This window comes from Symphodus melops (assembly GCF_947650265.1).
Source record: "Symphodus melops genome assembly, chromosome: 8".
Taxonomy (NCBI): Eukaryota; Metazoa; Chordata; class Actinopteri; order Labriformes; family Labridae; genus Symphodus; species Symphodus melops.
The window spans coordinates 19912280-19929981 of NC_136698.1; the positions used below are offsets into that span (position 1 = coordinate 19912280).

The 17702-nt window shown below is 41.1% G+C and overlaps 1 protein-coding gene across 1 annotated transcript in view; it reads right to left on the reverse strand.

Moving 5' to 3' along the window:
- The window catches only part of LOC306828695 (cadherin-2-like), a 92954-nt gene that overhangs the window by 7004 nt on the left and 68248 nt on the right, over window positions 1-17702 (reverse strand). The window contains exons 13-15 of the mRNA XM_079351260.1: window positions 16456-16689; window positions 7138-7277; window positions 601-762 (exon numbers count right to left, since the gene is read on the reverse strand). Coding sequence (XP_079207386.1) covers window positions 601-762; window positions 7138-7277; window positions 16456-16689 — 536 coding nt within the window. The remainder of the gene's footprint in view (window positions 1-600; window positions 763-7137; window positions 7278-16455; window positions 16690-17702) is intronic.

The window sequence follows — 17702 nt, forward strand, 5'->3', positions numbered from 1 at the left end:
TTCTACATCTGCATAATTCTTAAAGTGCTATCTGAGCCACAGATATCACATTCTGTTTTAATTAGCAACAATCAAAGTCTGTAAAAAGAAGAGGAGTGTCTGTCCACACAGCTCAGAATAGCAACTAAGCAAATCAGATTGAAAAAAATGTGTTTCATCTTCAATATCCCTGAATCCTGTAAGGTGATGAGGTAAACGGCTCACATCCCGGCCAGCCTTTGATGGTTTATAGCAAAGGATAGAGAAGGGATAAGAGAAGCATGAGATCTAACGTTGGCAGATCCAGCTTTTTCTGGACACAGTGTTTGCTTACTGCTGACAAACAGACAGTTTGTATTTCACTCAACTCGTGATTCATCACTTCCTGTGTGCTGAGAAGTGCATGTTTCCAACACCAGAATATAATCTGGACAAACAGATTGGATGTCAGTTTGCGAGGATGAGACATCCTCCTCTGCCGTGGTCATGCTTACTGGTTTGGAATGACAAGAGTGCTGACAACTTACACAAAGAAATCACCATAAAGGTTTAGTAGGCAAGGGACACCATGAGAGCTGTTGATCCCAGATGCATTTATCAAGAATATGTGTGCAGCAGTACCTCGTGGATGAAGTCTCCGATGTCTCCCGGATGGGGGGCGGCAGAGCGGAGCGGGTACTGGTGGTCATGATGGAGAGGCCTCTCATCCAAACGTCTGATCCCCACTTTGACGCACTCGGGCTCTAGTGCATCAGGCTGCTGCAGCTGACTCAGGTCGTAGTCCTAAACACACAAAAACATCACTTATGTTGGTTGGATTTACAGCCTGGGAGGTCAACAATGCACACACTGCAAAAAAGTGCAGCTCTATTATATGTAATAGAGCTGCACTTTTTTAACTACCTATCAACTGTTCAAAGACCCTTTCCACTCATTACAAACACATAAAAAAGATTTAAACTATGAACAATGACAATGGTACATAAATGTGATGTGTCAAACAGTGCAGCTCGTTATGTGAGCTGCTGTGACCTGAAAAGAGCGTCCAACAGCTCCAAACCACAATCAACTGTTCTTTAATTGCCAAAGAGAACTGGTTCAGATAGAAGTGATTGTACCCGACCTAAACAGCCTCTGCATGTTTCTAATAAGCTCCACGAGCAGAAACGTGCTGAAACTACGAGGTTAGAAAGCAGAAAGGTTTACAGACAGATGCAGAGCTGGCTAAACACTGGAGCTACAGTGTCCACTACATGCCGACCTGCATGAGCATCCACTCTAGAGAGGAGGGGGGGAACAGCTCTCTGCAATGTTTTCGAATATGGACAACAGTACCCACTTAAAACACTAGGGGTAAAAGTTACATACTGCTCCTTTGAGTGCGATTTTTAATCTTTAATGAGTAATAAGAGCCCAATCAACTATAAAAATGTCTTAACTGTCTCTAACTGTTTAGGAGCATGACTGGCTATTAATAATATTAATAATAGATTTTATTTATAGAGTTCTTCTCATAGACTAAAAGACACTTTACCTACAAGATAAATGGATAAAAACAATATACAATAAATAAAACAATAAACATAGAAAAAAGGACCAGATCATACAAACACTTAAAATAAAATGACTGGACACCTCTTTTTTGTTCCAGCTGTGTCGAACATTTGGCACGTTGAGTAATTCTTTAACTCAACAGGGCACCATAAGAGTCTCTGAATCAACATCTACAGTTTCTCCAACATCATGCCCTGAGGGAAGAGTGAATTCGACTCTAATGCTACCTAATTAACATCCACTTAGAGAAACACAGTCTCTCTTTCACCTTCACTAACACATCAGCGCAGCCAGCATGCAGGCGCGACGTGTGTGTCACGGCCTCTGATCTGCTCATGTTGAATGGTATTGTCTGAGTCACTGCAGCAACCGTCCAGAAACCATTTGGTGCTCTCAGGTCTCCAAGGAAATCGACTAAAGCAGCCTATTCAGGACAATAACAGCATGCTGTGGACTGACCTTCGGCTTTGTTCAATACAATGGCAGACCAACAAAATACTTTTTACTGAAGAGCTGCAGAGCTGAAGAGCTATTGCCCTGCAATAAACCTGGCTGTTAAAACGCAAATTATTTGTGCTTTTTCTTCTTGTAATTTTACACAAAGGGACCATGGAGTAGGGGGAACGATAGTTCCACTTCTTGGGGACTTTGTTGAATAAGGTGTACCAGTATTTCACCTTTTCTGGCCTTATTCTAACAAATACCTTACATTTTTACATTATTTTTAACCATTTCTAGGGGCATGCTATAGAGTTGTATTCATGGCCAAATAGTTTTATATGCACTATGAGATGAAACATAGTATCGACTTACAAGTACAAGATAATGTCATAAAAGTAGAGCTTGGTAAAGGATTAAATTAAAAATGTCATCTCTAGGCTAAATGAGAAGTTAATGGAACATTTTGTATCAGAGAAAAGATAACATTTGGGATCAGGGAAAATAAATCACTTTTTTCATTTGGGTCTTGGACTCAGCTTTTCCTCAACCCCATCAGGGTGGGCTCCAAGGAAAAAAACAGTGCATGAGACCCTGTCATACGACTTAGCTCTAGTAATTAGGTTTTAAACACTTGAAGTTTTTTATCTTCAAAACACAGATTCTGTCAGAACATAGAAAACTTCTCCATCCATCCATCATTATTTGTATGGCGCCAATTCATAACAATCGTAATTTATAGATACCTTACAAAACAGTATATGGAATAATATGCAGGAAGGATTTGTCCTTTGTATTCCTTGTGTTCCCTGTTGTCCATATTTCCCAAAAGTTAATGGAAGAGAGGCGGGCTACACCTGAGGATGATGCCTCATTTTTTTGAGGTTGAGTCGTGTCCTAAATATACTCTACCAATCAGAAACCTTTAGCCATTGTTTACATCCTAAATACACACTCCATCACTGCGTGTACATCCTTCAATGAGCCCTTATGGTTTAGTAAGTACTAGTTATACAGTAGGTAAGGAAGAAAGAAATTAAGCATCAGCTGCTCTGACTTAATGTTTGGATTTTATCTGTGTGTGTGTGTGTGCGTGTGCGTGTGTATGTGTATGTGTATGTGTATGTGTATGTGTGTGTGTGTGTGTGTGTGTGTGCGCGCACGCGTTTCTGTGCATGTGTTTATTTGTCATGCTTCTCAAGAGTGTATTCCTCTGAACCAATTCAGTTTTTTATCCAAAGCTTAAATCCAGATAAATAAAGACTCTGGCTGTCTGTGGAAGGAAGTGATCATGAGAATCTGATCAAACAGAAGAGACTCCCAACACTATCCAAGGCCTGTGCAATGTGTCACTTTCGCTGTAACAAAGACAGAAGCAAACCTCAGTATATTTTATGTTAAGTAATGTTGGGGAAATCTTCATTACCCCTAAAAAAAATGAAAAGTCACATAAATCCACTCTGAAACTATATTTGATCATGGACTTGAGGTTATATAGCGCGTTTCTAGTCTTTTGACTACTATCATGTCTATAAACCACTCCATTTCAGCCCTACTCAGAAGAGGCTGTTTCTGTGTCTGTAGCTTTAAGTGTAAATGAGCTGTGTCTGACCACACCCGTCTCTGGAAGGGCTTTGGTGGCTCGGGCTTTCTCGCTCCATGTCCTACTGTTAACGGTCAGAAGGCAGACTTAGAGGGCAGAACAAATACCTAGCTTTGGGAGTATCACCCACCTGGGGGAGGGGTTACTGTCCTTTGTGATGTCATGGAGGGAAAATCCAAACGGCCTGTCTGAGCCCACATTTTCAAAAAGTGGAGCAGGCAAAAGACGGCGAGGATGGAGTCTTCTCATAATTGTGGGGTTTTGTAACTAGACTAGGGCCCCATGTTAGTATTAGCCAAACATGGTGAAGTGTATTTTGCATTACATGTGACCTTTAAAGTAGATATCCATTTTAAATCTCAATATTAAGCCAGAGCGATATTGTGTGTTGTTTATATAAACAAATAAATGAGATCACTCTCACCTCAGTCTGAGTTGTTGTGAGTCTCAAAACGTCCCGCAGAATAATTTATCACCAACTTCCAACTTCACTGCTTGTCACCGCTCTATTACTGTCAACACTTGAGGACAGAGTGTCCCACTGGAGGAAAATACTGTGAAATGACAATGTTTATCACGTGAAAGATCACAGAACTAGCCCCCCTAATTGCTGAGGCTTTGTGGAAAAGTTGTTTGCCTCTCAACATGAAGGAGTTTGATCCCCAGTTCCTGCAGCCACATGTCCGATGTGTCCTTGGGCAAGATATTTAACTCCAAGTAGCCCCCCCTGCTTCATCGGCAGAGTATAAGTGTCCGTCAATTGCTTTAGTAACTTCTGATGGTCACTTTACACAGCAGTCTCTACCATCAGTGTTTGAATGTGTCCGTGTGACCTGTAAGCGCTTTGAGCAGTCAGAGGAATAGAAAAACACGATACAGTGGAAACCTCCCTGTTTAATTGAGATTGACTTCAAAGGTATTCTATATTACAAATAAAAACGTTTAACACTTACAGGCTTTAGAGTTTAGGATTGTGGTGCTTTTATTTTGACAGCTTGCATATTATTTGAAAATGGATTTGCAGACAGACAATAGAAGGCTAAAGGCTTACTCATTTTGTAGAAAGCAAAAATATGCATTTAAACTCAAAATGGGACATAGAGTGCAGACAAGGGACTTACCAACTAAGACAAACGTGATAAAAAACGATTGTTCATAATGTTAATATGAACAATAAACTGAAAGAGGAACTCCCCAATGTCAGGACAGATAAGAACAACTCTCCTACAAAAGTGACTGCAATGACCTGCTGCTTTGTTAAAAATCAAACATGTCGTCATTCTAGCTTGATGTGTTGTTAAAGGGTTAAATGTTTTTCTCCCCAGCCGAAGTGTCGAGCAGTGTATGTGCTTGGCACCAGCAGAGGAGTAGTGTGGACATGCAGGAAATTGTTCTCCAACAGAAAGCAATTAATCCTGTTTGGAGGTCCTCTTTTGTAGTACACTTAATCTTAGCTGGAGGACTCATGATTGGAAACTGGAGGGAAGCAAAGAGTGTTTCTATGTGGCAATTATATTCATGTAGTTTGTGATGATTTGAAGAATATGGATATGTGTGCATGTGTGTGTCATTTCATTGTTGGTCTTGTGTTTTATAAGAAGCATTTACGTTTCCTACTGATAAATGTAAAAGTGCATTCAGTCACAAGCATTAGCAACATGAGCATTCACGAAGGGCACACTCACACTAGGCCAAGTTGCTCCATACCCATCTGGCCTGCACTCACACTGCTCCTGGACTAATTGGGCTTGAGAGCAGTTACCTCTGTACAAAACGTCGTAATACAACACATGCTTGGCTTTATGTAATTATGAAGCATGCTCAGTTTACAAGACAGACAAACTCAATAAAAATAAATTAAAAAAAAGGACTTGAGCACAGGTACGCAGGAACTGGACTTTAAGGATGAAGTGTGCTTAGGCACCGTAAAGATTGCCTAAAGCAGGTGTCTCAAACAGGTAGGTCGGAAGCTCGCCTATAGGTTGACCAACTGTGTAAAAAAAAAGATCTGAAGAAATGCTCATGTTCCCGCTATTCATATATGTGGCCCATAAAAACATGCTTTAAGTAGAAATGTTTTCTTGGACATTGATATGTAACATAGCAGACTATGTGGCACAATACAAAGTTTCATGGGTTTTTTTCAAACCTTGATGTCAAGCAGTGATTTAGGCAGAAATGGGAAAACAGGGGGTGCAAAAAAAAATACAGGGGGTGCAAATTTTTTTCAGTGTCACTCACGGCGGCGCGGCACGCCGGAGTGGAGGTTATGTGCTCCCTAACACACTGGTTTTGAATAAGTCTCTAAATGGTGCATTCTGTTCAATAAGATGCATTGTTACACATTTTAGTTTTCCCAAGCTTGATGATGTTGATTTACTGTACAGCCCCTGCCCTGACACACCCCTTCATCATTTGACTGCAACTCACTTGGTTCATGTTGTCTAAGCCCTTTGTTGGCCCACTACTTCTATCTGCACTTTCTTTAAAAAACCAACAACAAACAAATAAATTCATAATATTACATGTGTCATCCAGTAATAATAGATCCCTAGACCTTGATAAGTCAATCATCTGTCAGCATTTTCGAATGTGGCGCTGACCCGAAAAGGTGGAGCTAAACCCTGCAGTCCGTTGATTGGTTGAAAAAAATCGTCACTTCCCGTGTTACGTCGGTAAACAAAACTCCGCCGTGTTTAAACCGTTGACTGTAATACACAGCTGATTGTTTACGTGTGTATTTGTCCTCGCTGCTCACAACCTTCTCTGAAACAAAGCTGGATGAGTTCTTGTAATAAAGAGTCACATGACAGTGACAGAGGAGATGAACTGCTGGATGTCTTCTTCGTTGGTTTTGTTTATGTTGCGTTTTTCTCTTTTGTTGAATTTATTAGTTAGCGATTAGCTGTTAGCGGTTAGATGCTATCATATGACGCTATTTACATAGCGGCTATCGTCATCCGGCTGACACGCCGTCTACCAAATAGGGCACAGGTGGCTGTAGAAACGTAAACAGGATCAGGTTTAAGCTTTTCAGTACCGGTATTCGGCAAACATTCTTTGCCAGAATTAGAATGTAGCCTAATCAGATATTTAGCACCGTATAGAAACCCGTGTAGTAAGCACGTCTATTAAATGTAGATATTTGCACGGCCTAGGTCAAGCCGTGCAATAATTTCAAGGCCGTGTTTTTTTTAAATAGGCCGTGCAAAAAGCGGTTTCGCGGTAGGCTACCTAAATCTATGATGTCAAGTTAAGATTATTAATCAGCACTGACTTATTGCAATGTCACACACATACAAACAGTAGCTTGATTCAGCTGAAGTGCGTCATGGAAGTAAAGGCAAGCGATGTGATGCAAGTAGCTCTTGGCCACTTTTACTTTTTCACAGTAGCTCTCAGATGAAAAAAGGTTAGAGACCCTTGTTCTAGAGTGAGTGAGCCCAAAAAGTCAAAAGATCCAATTGCAGCTCATATATCCAAAATAAAATATGAGGATAGTAATAGATCAGTTATTCTACAAATGTGTATTTGTGTGTGTGTGTGTGTGTGTGTGTGTGTACCTGGTCTTCCTCTCCGCCTCCTTCCTCGTCGTATTTGAGGATGTTGTCTCGGACGTCATCCTCTGGATCGATGAGGAGCTGCTTGGCCTGTCGCTCTTTATCTCTCCTCTTCATCCACATCACAAACAGCAAAACCAGCACTGCAGGAAAAGGTATAACAAAAGAAGATAAGGACATGGTTTGATATAAGGCAATGCTCGCTCATGGGATGCTCTCAGAGGGATCTGTGTAGGAACTAAACCATTGACCCCGAAAGGCCCCAAAATAAAACTCAATGAAAACTGTTGGTTTAAGTATGTACAGAGTTAAGGGGCCTCTTTAAAGGAGTACTTCACCAATTTGCATCGTTAGAAACCTGGTAGTATTTTTGATTTATTTGATCGTGCATCCAGCCCTCATTTTCTCCTGACACAAGGAAGCTAATTATCATTGCTGAAGCAGACTGGTGTTGACGGTCTTCTCACTGTTTGCGTATGGACACAGGCATAGAGTCCGTTTGATGTCAGGAATGTTTTGTTATTTTTGAGAAGCCAATATTGACCCCCCTATCATGGTTTGGGTTTGTATGTGTTATATAGTTTTGAGTTCCGTATATTTCTTAGTGTTCTGTTTTGTGTCCTTCTATGTTGGCTGTAAGTTTGTTTCCTGGTTTATTTGTGTATGATTCCTGGTGTTTAGTCTTAAGTGTTTCTAGTTTTGTAAGGTCTTCTCCCTGTGCTTCTGTATTTTCTTATATCCTTTAGTTCCTTGTGTTTCTTCAGTTTTCCATGTTATTAGTATTGTCTGGTTTCCTGCCTCTCTGTGTTTCCCTCCTGTCTTGATTACCCTGATTGTCCTCACCTGTCTGATTAGTCTCACCTGTGTCTGATTACCCCTGTCTATATAGTCTCTGTGTTTGCTTACCCTCTTGTTGGATCATTGTCTTTTGTCTGTTGTCACGACCTGTTGCTTGATCTCCCTGCTCCCTGTGTTTCGCCTTTTTGGATTTCTGTTATTTAAGTTTTGGTTTTTGCCTTTTTTGTCTTTCATTTACTGTGCAGCTCAGGGATGAAACGGGCCTGCACCACACTGACATTTTTGAAGCAACATGAGCCCCTTACAATTACATCACACAGCGATCCATGTCCTAGTTTGAGCAGCGTTCGATATACATCTAACACGCACTGTACTTGAGTACACATGAATCGTATTAAGTGGACTCTGGCACACCAGCAGCTAGGTGCAGAGGTAGTTGGGTTACAAAAAAACAAAAAAGTGTTGGTACGCTAAAGTGTCTTATCTATGTGTTAGATGTTGTATTGGGTGTTTGTTTATTGTTAGTGTGTGAGATTGGTTAGTTTAGTTGCGGGTGTGTTTGCACGTGTGGAGGAAATGGGGGTTGAATTTGCAGGTTTAACGAGAAAGCATGGCGTAAAGATCGCCGGTGCTTCTCGTTATTCAGTGAATGAATGCGCTTTGGCTGTTGCTGAGGTAGTGGGTCCGCAGAGTGTTAAATCTGCGGCCCGGATGAATGGAGCGGTGGTGCTGTTTTTAGACAGCGTAGAAAAGGCGAACACGGTGATAGAACACGGTGATAGAACACGGAGCGGTGTTAAATGACACGGTTTGTTCCCGTGTCGTCTCTGTCGCTGCCTTCTAGGAAGGTTATTATATCGAACTGTCCGCCGTTTATTTCCGATGACTTTCTACAAAGACAGTTATCAAGACATGGGAAACTCGTCTCTCCCATTAAGAAGCTGCCATCGGGTTGTAAAGCCCCGCAGCTCAGTCATGTGGTCTCACACAGACGTCATTTCTACATGATCTTAAATAAAAGAAACTGGGAGCTTAATCTTGTTTTCACTCTGAGAGTGGAGGACTTTGATTATGTGATTTGTCACTTCAGAAAATATGAAGTGTCTACAGTGTAACAGGGAGGGGCATCTGATCAGAACATGTCCTTATAGAGGTGAAACTGAAGGATCCAGTGCAGGTGGGACACAGACAGGTGAGGAGATACACAGAGTGGAGGAGGTAAGGAACAGACAGGTGAGGAGACGCAGAGTGGAGGAGGTAAGGAACAGACAGGTGAGGAGATGGAGGTAGAGAATGGGCCAAGTGTTGATACAGAGCAACAGGCAGCAGGCAAAGTGAGGAGCTGCACTGAGACTGCAGAGGAGGAGATAAAGGAAGAAGAGTCTTCTATTCGTACTCGCTCCAAACGGAAATTAAAGAATGGTGACAGTATTTCGCAAGAAGGAACGAAAAGAATAGCCAAAAAAGCAAAAGGAAAAACAGTAAAAACATCAAAAGAATCTGATCCAAGTTCAGAGGTCAGCGCTGATGAGGGGTCTCTTTTTTTACTGACAGTGAAACACACAAACGAGAATACAGTGCAGGAAAAATCAAACTGTTTCAACAAACAACAAAGAATAGGTGGAGGGTTAAAGTAGAAAACTACTTCTCGGACAAAAGACTCTTCTATGAGGTAGCCAGAGATCTCGTTAGAGATAAAGGCAGAGGAACCTTCACCTGATCAGGAGACACATAGACTAAGAAAGCTGTTGCCTAAACTGAGAAAACAACTGTTTATGAAAGCTGCTGCTACTGCTGATACCACTACTGCTGCTGCTTCTCCTGCTCCTGCTGCTGCTGCTGCTGCTACTACTACTACTGCTTCTCCTGCTCCTGCTGCTGCTGCTGCTGCTTCTCCTGCTGCTACTGCTGCTGTTGCTACTGCTGATACTGCTGCTGCTGGTGATGATGAAGAAAAAGAAGTTGTTGATGACGACGAGGATTGTTATGATATTGATGATGATGATGAAACCACAGAATTCTAGTTTATCTGTCAAAGTCTTCAAACGTCCCCTGCCTTCATGTCCTTAAATGAAGAGCTGGAGAGTGTGGTCTGCTGCGGTGAGTTCTACTGCAGCGTCTGGGTCCTTTTCTGCCGGCTCACCTTCTGTGCTCTCTGCTTGGACAAACTGTGTAGGAGTCACTATGTTGTCCACACTGTCTCTTGCCTGCTGTGTTGCTGGATCACCTGCACCAGAGGCAGCTTGTCCCTGCCTAGATCCCTATGGGTTAACACTGAGATCTGGGACCAGATCATAGAGAGGCCACTGATTGAGGACAATGTACTTCATAAGACCTTTTTTTAAATGAACTCCTCCAAGGAGTCAAGCAGTTTACATTGAATCAGCAGTATATATGAACAGATATCCCCAGGAGCATTGCGTCCAGGGAAAGTCCTGGAAGCTAGCTTACCGTGATGATGTGAAATGTTTACTTTGTTTTTGTCTGTGTATGTGAAGGGGTTATTTTTATTTATTTTGTTTTATTTATTTTATTTTGAAACGTGGTTTTTCTAGAGTGTGCCAAGTAAAGAACAATACATTTATTGTAAATTACTGAGGAAAGTACTGATTGAACTCGTGCGCGCACCTTCTATGGCATCTTTCTAAAGAGCATCTTTGAATATTACTTCATATTGAAGATAAGTGTCATCACCATGTGTGAATAAAGTTAAAAAAAAAAAAATCAAAAATCTCTCTCTCTCTCTCATAAAAAGATGACATAAAATCATATGCATCTGCTGGGCTGTGGTAAACCATATCTTGCGCACTGCTATCAGTGTAAGATTGGTCATCTATGAAAAACCAACCATCCGGTCTGTTTGTTGTTGACTTGTCTACAATGAGGGAGAAAAAATGGACAAAGCGTCCTGCCAACTGCCCCATGAACAGAAATCAATCAACTGGCACTGAGCCCTCATGGTTTCTAAGATTAATCAGAGGGATCAAAAATGATGAAAGTAGAAAAAAAACACTACTTTTAAATTAGTTTGCATTCATTTTTTTCTGACTTTCTCATGCTTTGTGTCTTTTCCAGGCCAACCTTGAGTCTTCCTCCCATTCAGGCCTCCAGAAAGCACGATTTCAAATACAATGTGTAAACAGAAAGTCAAACACTGATGGAATCACTCAAAGTTCAAAGTACTGAACCGCCACAGACATGGGTAAGTGCTCATTAAAAAGACGACTGGACATGGCAGCCTTCGATTTATATTTAAAAAAACAAACAAACTGGAATTTCCCTCGGGATTAATAAAGTATCTATCTATCTATCTATCTATCTATCTATCTATCTATCTATCTATCTATCTATCTATCTATCTATCTATCTATCTATCTATCTATCTATCTATCTATCTATCTATCTATCTATCTATCTATCTATCTATCTATCTATCTATCTATCTATCTATCTATCTATCTATCTATCTATCTATCTATCTATCTATCTATCTATCTATCTATCTATCTATCTATCTATCTATCTATCTATCTATCTATCTATCTATCTATCTATCTATCTATCTATCTATCTATCTATCTATCTATCTATCTATCTATCTATCTATCTATCTATCTATCATTAGAGCAACTTGTCCTCAGATAAAGTGTGGTCCTTGTGTTATCTATTCTGCTTCTAAATCAAGAAGACAATGTCTCATCAGACATTTCTCAGCGAGAGACTATGCACATTAGGCGCGGCTGTGCTAAGTGGTGAAGTTGACTGCCTCTTAAAGGCAGGGTAGGTAATTTTTGAAAACTAGCATGTATTTGAAAGGAGCATCCTCTCCGTTCTGAACTCCCTCAAAAGCCACGCCCCTCACTTTTAGTGGGTACGGAAAGTATTCAGGCCCCTTTAAATTTGTCACTCTTTGTTTCATTGCAGCCATTTGCTAAAATCAAAAAGGTTCATTTTATTTCTCACTAATGTACACTCAGCACCCCAATTTGACAGAAAAAAACAGAAATGTAGAATTTTTTGCAAATTTATTAAAAAGGAAAAACTGAAATATCACATGTTATGTTATATTCAGACTCTTTGCTGTGACACTCATATTTAACTCACATGCTGTCCATTTCTTCTGATCCTCCTTGAGATGGTTCTCCTCCTTCATTGGAGTCCAGCTGTGTTTTAACTAAACTGCTTGGACTTGATTTGGAAAGGCACACACCTGTCTATATACGACCTTACAGCTCACTGTGCATGTCACAGCAAATGAGAATCATGAGGTCGAAGGAACTGCCCAAGGAGCTCAGAGACAGAATTGTGGCAAGGCTAAGGTTACAACAGCATTTCTGCAGCATTCAAGGTTCCTAAGAACACAGTGGCCTTCGTAATCCTTGGTGGAAGAAGTTTTGGTCAACCAGAACTCTTCCAAGACCTGGCCATCCAGCCAAACTGATCAATCTTGGGAGAAAAGCCTTGGTGAGGGGGGTAAAGAAAAACCCAAAGATCACTGTGGCTGAGCTCCAGAGATGCAGGAGGGAGATGGGAGAAAGTTCCACAAAGTCAACTATTACTGCAGCCCCTCCACCAGTCTGGATTTTATGGTAGTGGCCCGATGGAAGTCTCTCCTCAGTGTAAGACATACGAAAGCCCACATAGAGTTTACCAAAAAACACATGAAGGACTCCCGACTACGACAAAGAAGATTCTCTGGTCTGATGAGACCAAGATTGAACTTTTTCGCGTTAATGGAGAAAACCAGGCACTGCTCATCACCTGCCCAATACAATCCCAACAGTGAAACATGGTGGTGGCAGCATCATGCTATGGGGGTGTTTTTCAGCTGCAGGGACAGAATGACTGGTTGCAATTTAAGGAAAGATGAATGCAGCCAAGCGTCTTCCAGAGTGCTCAGGACTTCAGACTGGGCCGAAGGTTCACCTTCCAACAAGACAATGACCCGAAGCACACGGCTAAAATAACAAAGGAGTGGCTTCGGAACAACTCTGTTACCATTCTTGACTGACCCAGCCAGAGCCTTGACCTAAACCCAATTGAGCATCTCTGGAGAGACCTAAAAAAGGCTGTTCACCATCCAACCTGACAGGCCTGGAGAGGATCTGCAAGGAAGAATTGCAGAGGATCCCCAAATCCAGGTGTGAAAAACGTGTTGCATCATTCCCAAGAATGGCTGTACTAGCTCAAAAGGTGCTTCTACTCAATACTGATCAAAGGGTCTGAATACTTTAGACCATGTGATATTTCAGTTTTTCTTTTTTAATAAATTTGCAAAAATTTCTACATTTCTGTTTTTTTTCTTCCAAGATGGGGTGCTGAGTGTACATTAATGAGAAATAAAATGAACTTTTTGGATTTTAAAAAATTTAAAGGGGTCTGAATACTTTCCGTACCATTGTACATGAAGTAGCGCCATAAATCCAGACGCGGATTTAAGCTCATGCTTTGAGAGTGGACTCGTGCATGCATGGGGTACAGAGGCTTAATATTGATATTATAAAACATGGTCGAGTGCCGACATTGGTCGAAGTTTTTATGTCTTTACAACTGCTAGAGATTACAGTTTTTTTTAATTTTATTTTTTAATCAGAGCACATGAATTACTAATTACTGTCAGGACCTAAAGAAAATTTCAACCAAGATCATAAAAGGTGTATCTGGAGAAAATTACCTACCCTGCATTTAAATTTAAACTGCTTCTGCAACTATATGTGTCCTTGTGCAAGACACTTAACCTCAAGTTGCTTTAGCTGCTTCGTCGGCGGCGTATGACTGTGTATGAACGACATTTGTGAGTACTGATGGTCATTTTACATAGAAACCTCCACCATCAGTGTGTGAATGTGTAGGCGTGACCTATGTTGTAAAAGCACTTTGCATCATCAGGAGACTAGAAAAAAGCTACACAAGCTCAAGTCCATTTTTCATTTACAGAAAAACAAACAAGGAAGGCTGCTGGCTCTGCAAGGAGACACAAAAACTATACATCTATCTAAAAAAACAAATACTCGGTTTGGGCCTTGCTCCAGATATGTTCTTACTCTACAATATGGTTGATGTACCACAAAGTAAACCTTCAAAGAACGAGGCCCAGCATGATGGTAGTCAGTAACTTCAGCTGCTTGCTTGGCCCAGATTTTGTACAGCTCCTCATAGTGCCATAGCGACTGTCAAGATTAGAATTAAAAATTCATAAAGGATGACTCATTAAAGAAACATACATCTCTTCAAACTTTCAGAAAAAAAGCCCTGAAATGTGGAGGGGGAAAAGACCATTTCAGGCTTATTAAAAGTTTCATTGATTGTACACTCTATAACTTTTTAAAACTGTGAAAACATCCTCAGACTTTTACAAGAAATATTGATCCTTGTGGTTCAACGCTGATCACTTATCCTAAATCTCCTTCCATTACTTTCATGTCATCTCATAGTTCAGCTTCCTTCAGTGTTTACACTCAACTTAACTCTTCAGTGTAAATAGGCAATTAGACCTAAAGTGCAGCTTGACCCATTTAGCACTTTCACAACTCCTTCAACTAATGTGCTTATTTAAACCCTTCACTCAAAAATGACATTTTAACAGAATTATACTATTCCTTTGAGCACATCCCTTGAAAATCAGCTTTCAGTGCTTCAATCTTTATGCCACACTGCAGCGTATGGAAATACATGCAGGAAATAAAGAAACAAAGCAATGGGCCAAAGATAATTGATTCTAATTTTCGTCATATATTATCCTCATTTTTTGACAGTATAATTAGGGTCTCATGCTCTCCAAAATGTGTGTGAAGTGTCTTGTTCTAAATTCACTCTGATCCTTTAATTGATCATACCTATAAACCCTATCATACTACTATCTATACTATAATACTATCATGTCTATAAACCCCTCTATTTCAGCCCCGCTCAGAACAGGCTCTTTTTGTGTCTGTAGCTTTAAATATAAATAAGCTGTGTTTGACCACGCCCCTCTATGGAAGGGCTTGGGTGTCTCTGGCTTTCTCGCTCCCATCTCCTATGATTTACGGTGAGAAGGCAGACTTAGAGGGCAGAAGGAACACCTAGCTGTGGGAGTGAACGTCGGGGAGGGGCTACTGCCCTTTGTGATGTCATGAAGTGAAAATCTCCAAACAGTCTGTTTGAGAAGACATTTTCTTAAAAGTGGAGCAGGCAAAATGGAGGATTTGTAGGCAAACTAGAGACACATATTAAAGATAGAACAACACGGTGTATTTTATGTAATATGTGATCTTTAAAAATCTCTCTCGTCGCCACTTGAAAACTGTTTCTTTGTTAGACTTGCTCATTGTTGATGCTTTCAAAATGTAATATCCTAAACAGGGATTCCAAGTAGGCGAGCAGCTCAAAAAGGCCAGTCATTGTGTCCAAGCACATGGAGTGCCACTTGTTCATAAGCTGAAAAAAACCCTTGCAACTAGCTTGGCGATCACACTTGAGATTTGATCCTGAAATCTCTGCCAGTGCAAAGCTGTGCTTGACCAACTGACATGCAATTACAGTGACTGATTGTAGCTTCCGGATTCAGTGTACAAATGTAATGAAAGAGTGTATGTGTGTGTGGGTGGGGTACCTTGACATACAAATCATAGGACCTATGGACCTTTTCTAATCCTCCAACAATCCAAGTCACACAATGATGGTAGAGGCTGCTGTAAAAGAACCTTCAGAATTAACTAATCTACACATCCATAAGCCGCCAGTGAAGCAGCGGGAAAAAAACTAGGGTCTTGCCTGAGGACACATCTGACATGGCAGCAGGATCTGGGGATCGAACCCTCGACCTTCCTGTTGAGATACGACAGACTCTTCTAACTGAGCCACAGCTGCCCTATCAGCAAACAGTGTCAATCTACTGTCATCCCAGATTATTTCATTTGTGTAAATGCAGAAGAGGATGGGTGATGAGACAAAGCCCTGTGGGACCCCAGTACTTAAAACAATGTTGTTTGATTTAAAACCATTCACTACAACGTGTTGTGTCTGCCCATTAAAAAATCTTTAATTAGTACAAATCATAATGACTATCATTCAATATTAGTTGAGGGATTTAGTTCTTAAAAAAGTGGCTGTTCAGGCCCCTGGTTGTCGAAAGCCTTGGGGCAGTTTCCTGGTTAGCTCAATTAAAAAAAACCCTAATCCCTTGTATCCCTTAATAAATAAAAAAAAGTTTTCTGGACTCTGTGTCAGAGAGGGGTGTGATTAACTGTGCACATTTTCAAAATAAAGTTATTTGGTGTGTGTGTGTGTGTGTGTGTGTGTGTGTGTGTGTGTGTGTGTGTGTGTGTGTGTGTGTGTGTGTGTGTGTGTGTGTGTGTGTGTGTGTGTGTGTGTGTGTGTGTGTGTGTGTGTGTGTGTGTGTGTGTGTGTGTGTGTGTGTGTGTGTGTGTGTGTGTGTGTGTGTGTGTGTGTGTGTGTGTGTGTGTGTGTGTGTGTGTGTGTGTGTGTGTGTGTGTGTGTGTGTGTGTGTGTGTGTGTGTGTGTGTGTGTGTGTGTCCTCACCTAATAGTATGATGATGCAGATGAGGATGGCAATGATGGCTCCAGTGCCAAGTCCAGCAGCAATGATTCGCTCCATGTCCACACAGTCTCCATGGTGATCACACTGGCAGACCTTGACCTTCAGGAATGACGTGTTGGACATGGGCAGGTTGCCAGAGTCTGTGATTTTGATGGGTACCTCGTAGATCCCACTGGCCAAGGAGCCAATCCGCAGTCGCAGCAGGGCATGCTCGCCTAGAGTGTGACACAATGATAGAAGGGTACAAATGTGGAGAAGCAGAGAGACGGCCAAGTCTGGCAAACTGTCACTGATACACTCCAATCTGCTTTATATTCATGCCATTCCACTTCATTACACTGGGAGATTCCCAGTACTGCTAAAGACTGCTAATGGTGGTGCTTAACTGGTGCAGCTGGGTTTTCTTTTGTTTGTTTTCAAATACTCATTACCACAGTATGTTCAAAGGGAGAGGGCAGTATTGCATATTTCTCCCAGCCCATATTTTAATAGAAAGAAATATATGAATATAAATGTTACATAAACCTTAGTAAAGGTCTACAGCTACAACTCTTCTTTGGTTTCTGTGATGTGACTTTTACATGTCTGTAAAAAGGAGTTTAGATTTCATAACGCCAGCCAAGACTAAGTGTGTTATGTAACTTTAATCTAAAAAGAGTTGTATAATATTCTGAAAAGAAACAAAGAAAAAGGCTTAAACCCACAGACAGTAAAAGAGAAACATTTTTATGTTTAACTGTGGAAATGTGATGAGTTTGCAACAAAATGGTTTTATTGGTTCCCTCCTCTGCTTGGCCAGTTGAACCTTTTGAACTGTCACCGGCATTATTCATGTCCATCTGTCCACAGAGTCTGGGAAATCTGGGTCTTATGATAATATCTTAAGGCATTGTTCGAAAAAAGCAAACTTTCTCATTACAGAACCTCAGAGTGGGACTTTGATCAGTAGGATAAGGGAAGCTGGGTGGACCAGAACTGTGTTCAATCCATCTCATCTTGTCTTTAAACCAGGCTGCTTAATCGATGAAGATGGCCAAGAGCGTCTCAGTCAGACTCCTTTACCCTTATAAGCTCATCTAACTTTAGAACTTGTTAGCCACGTGTTCACCCAGCGAGAGGACCCTCCCTGAGCCAAACACTGGAGCGGTGTGGGACACTATCCTCAACAACCACAACAGTGTAAGCAGATAGCATCTACTATTTGCCTTTGAGCTGGCCACTTACATTC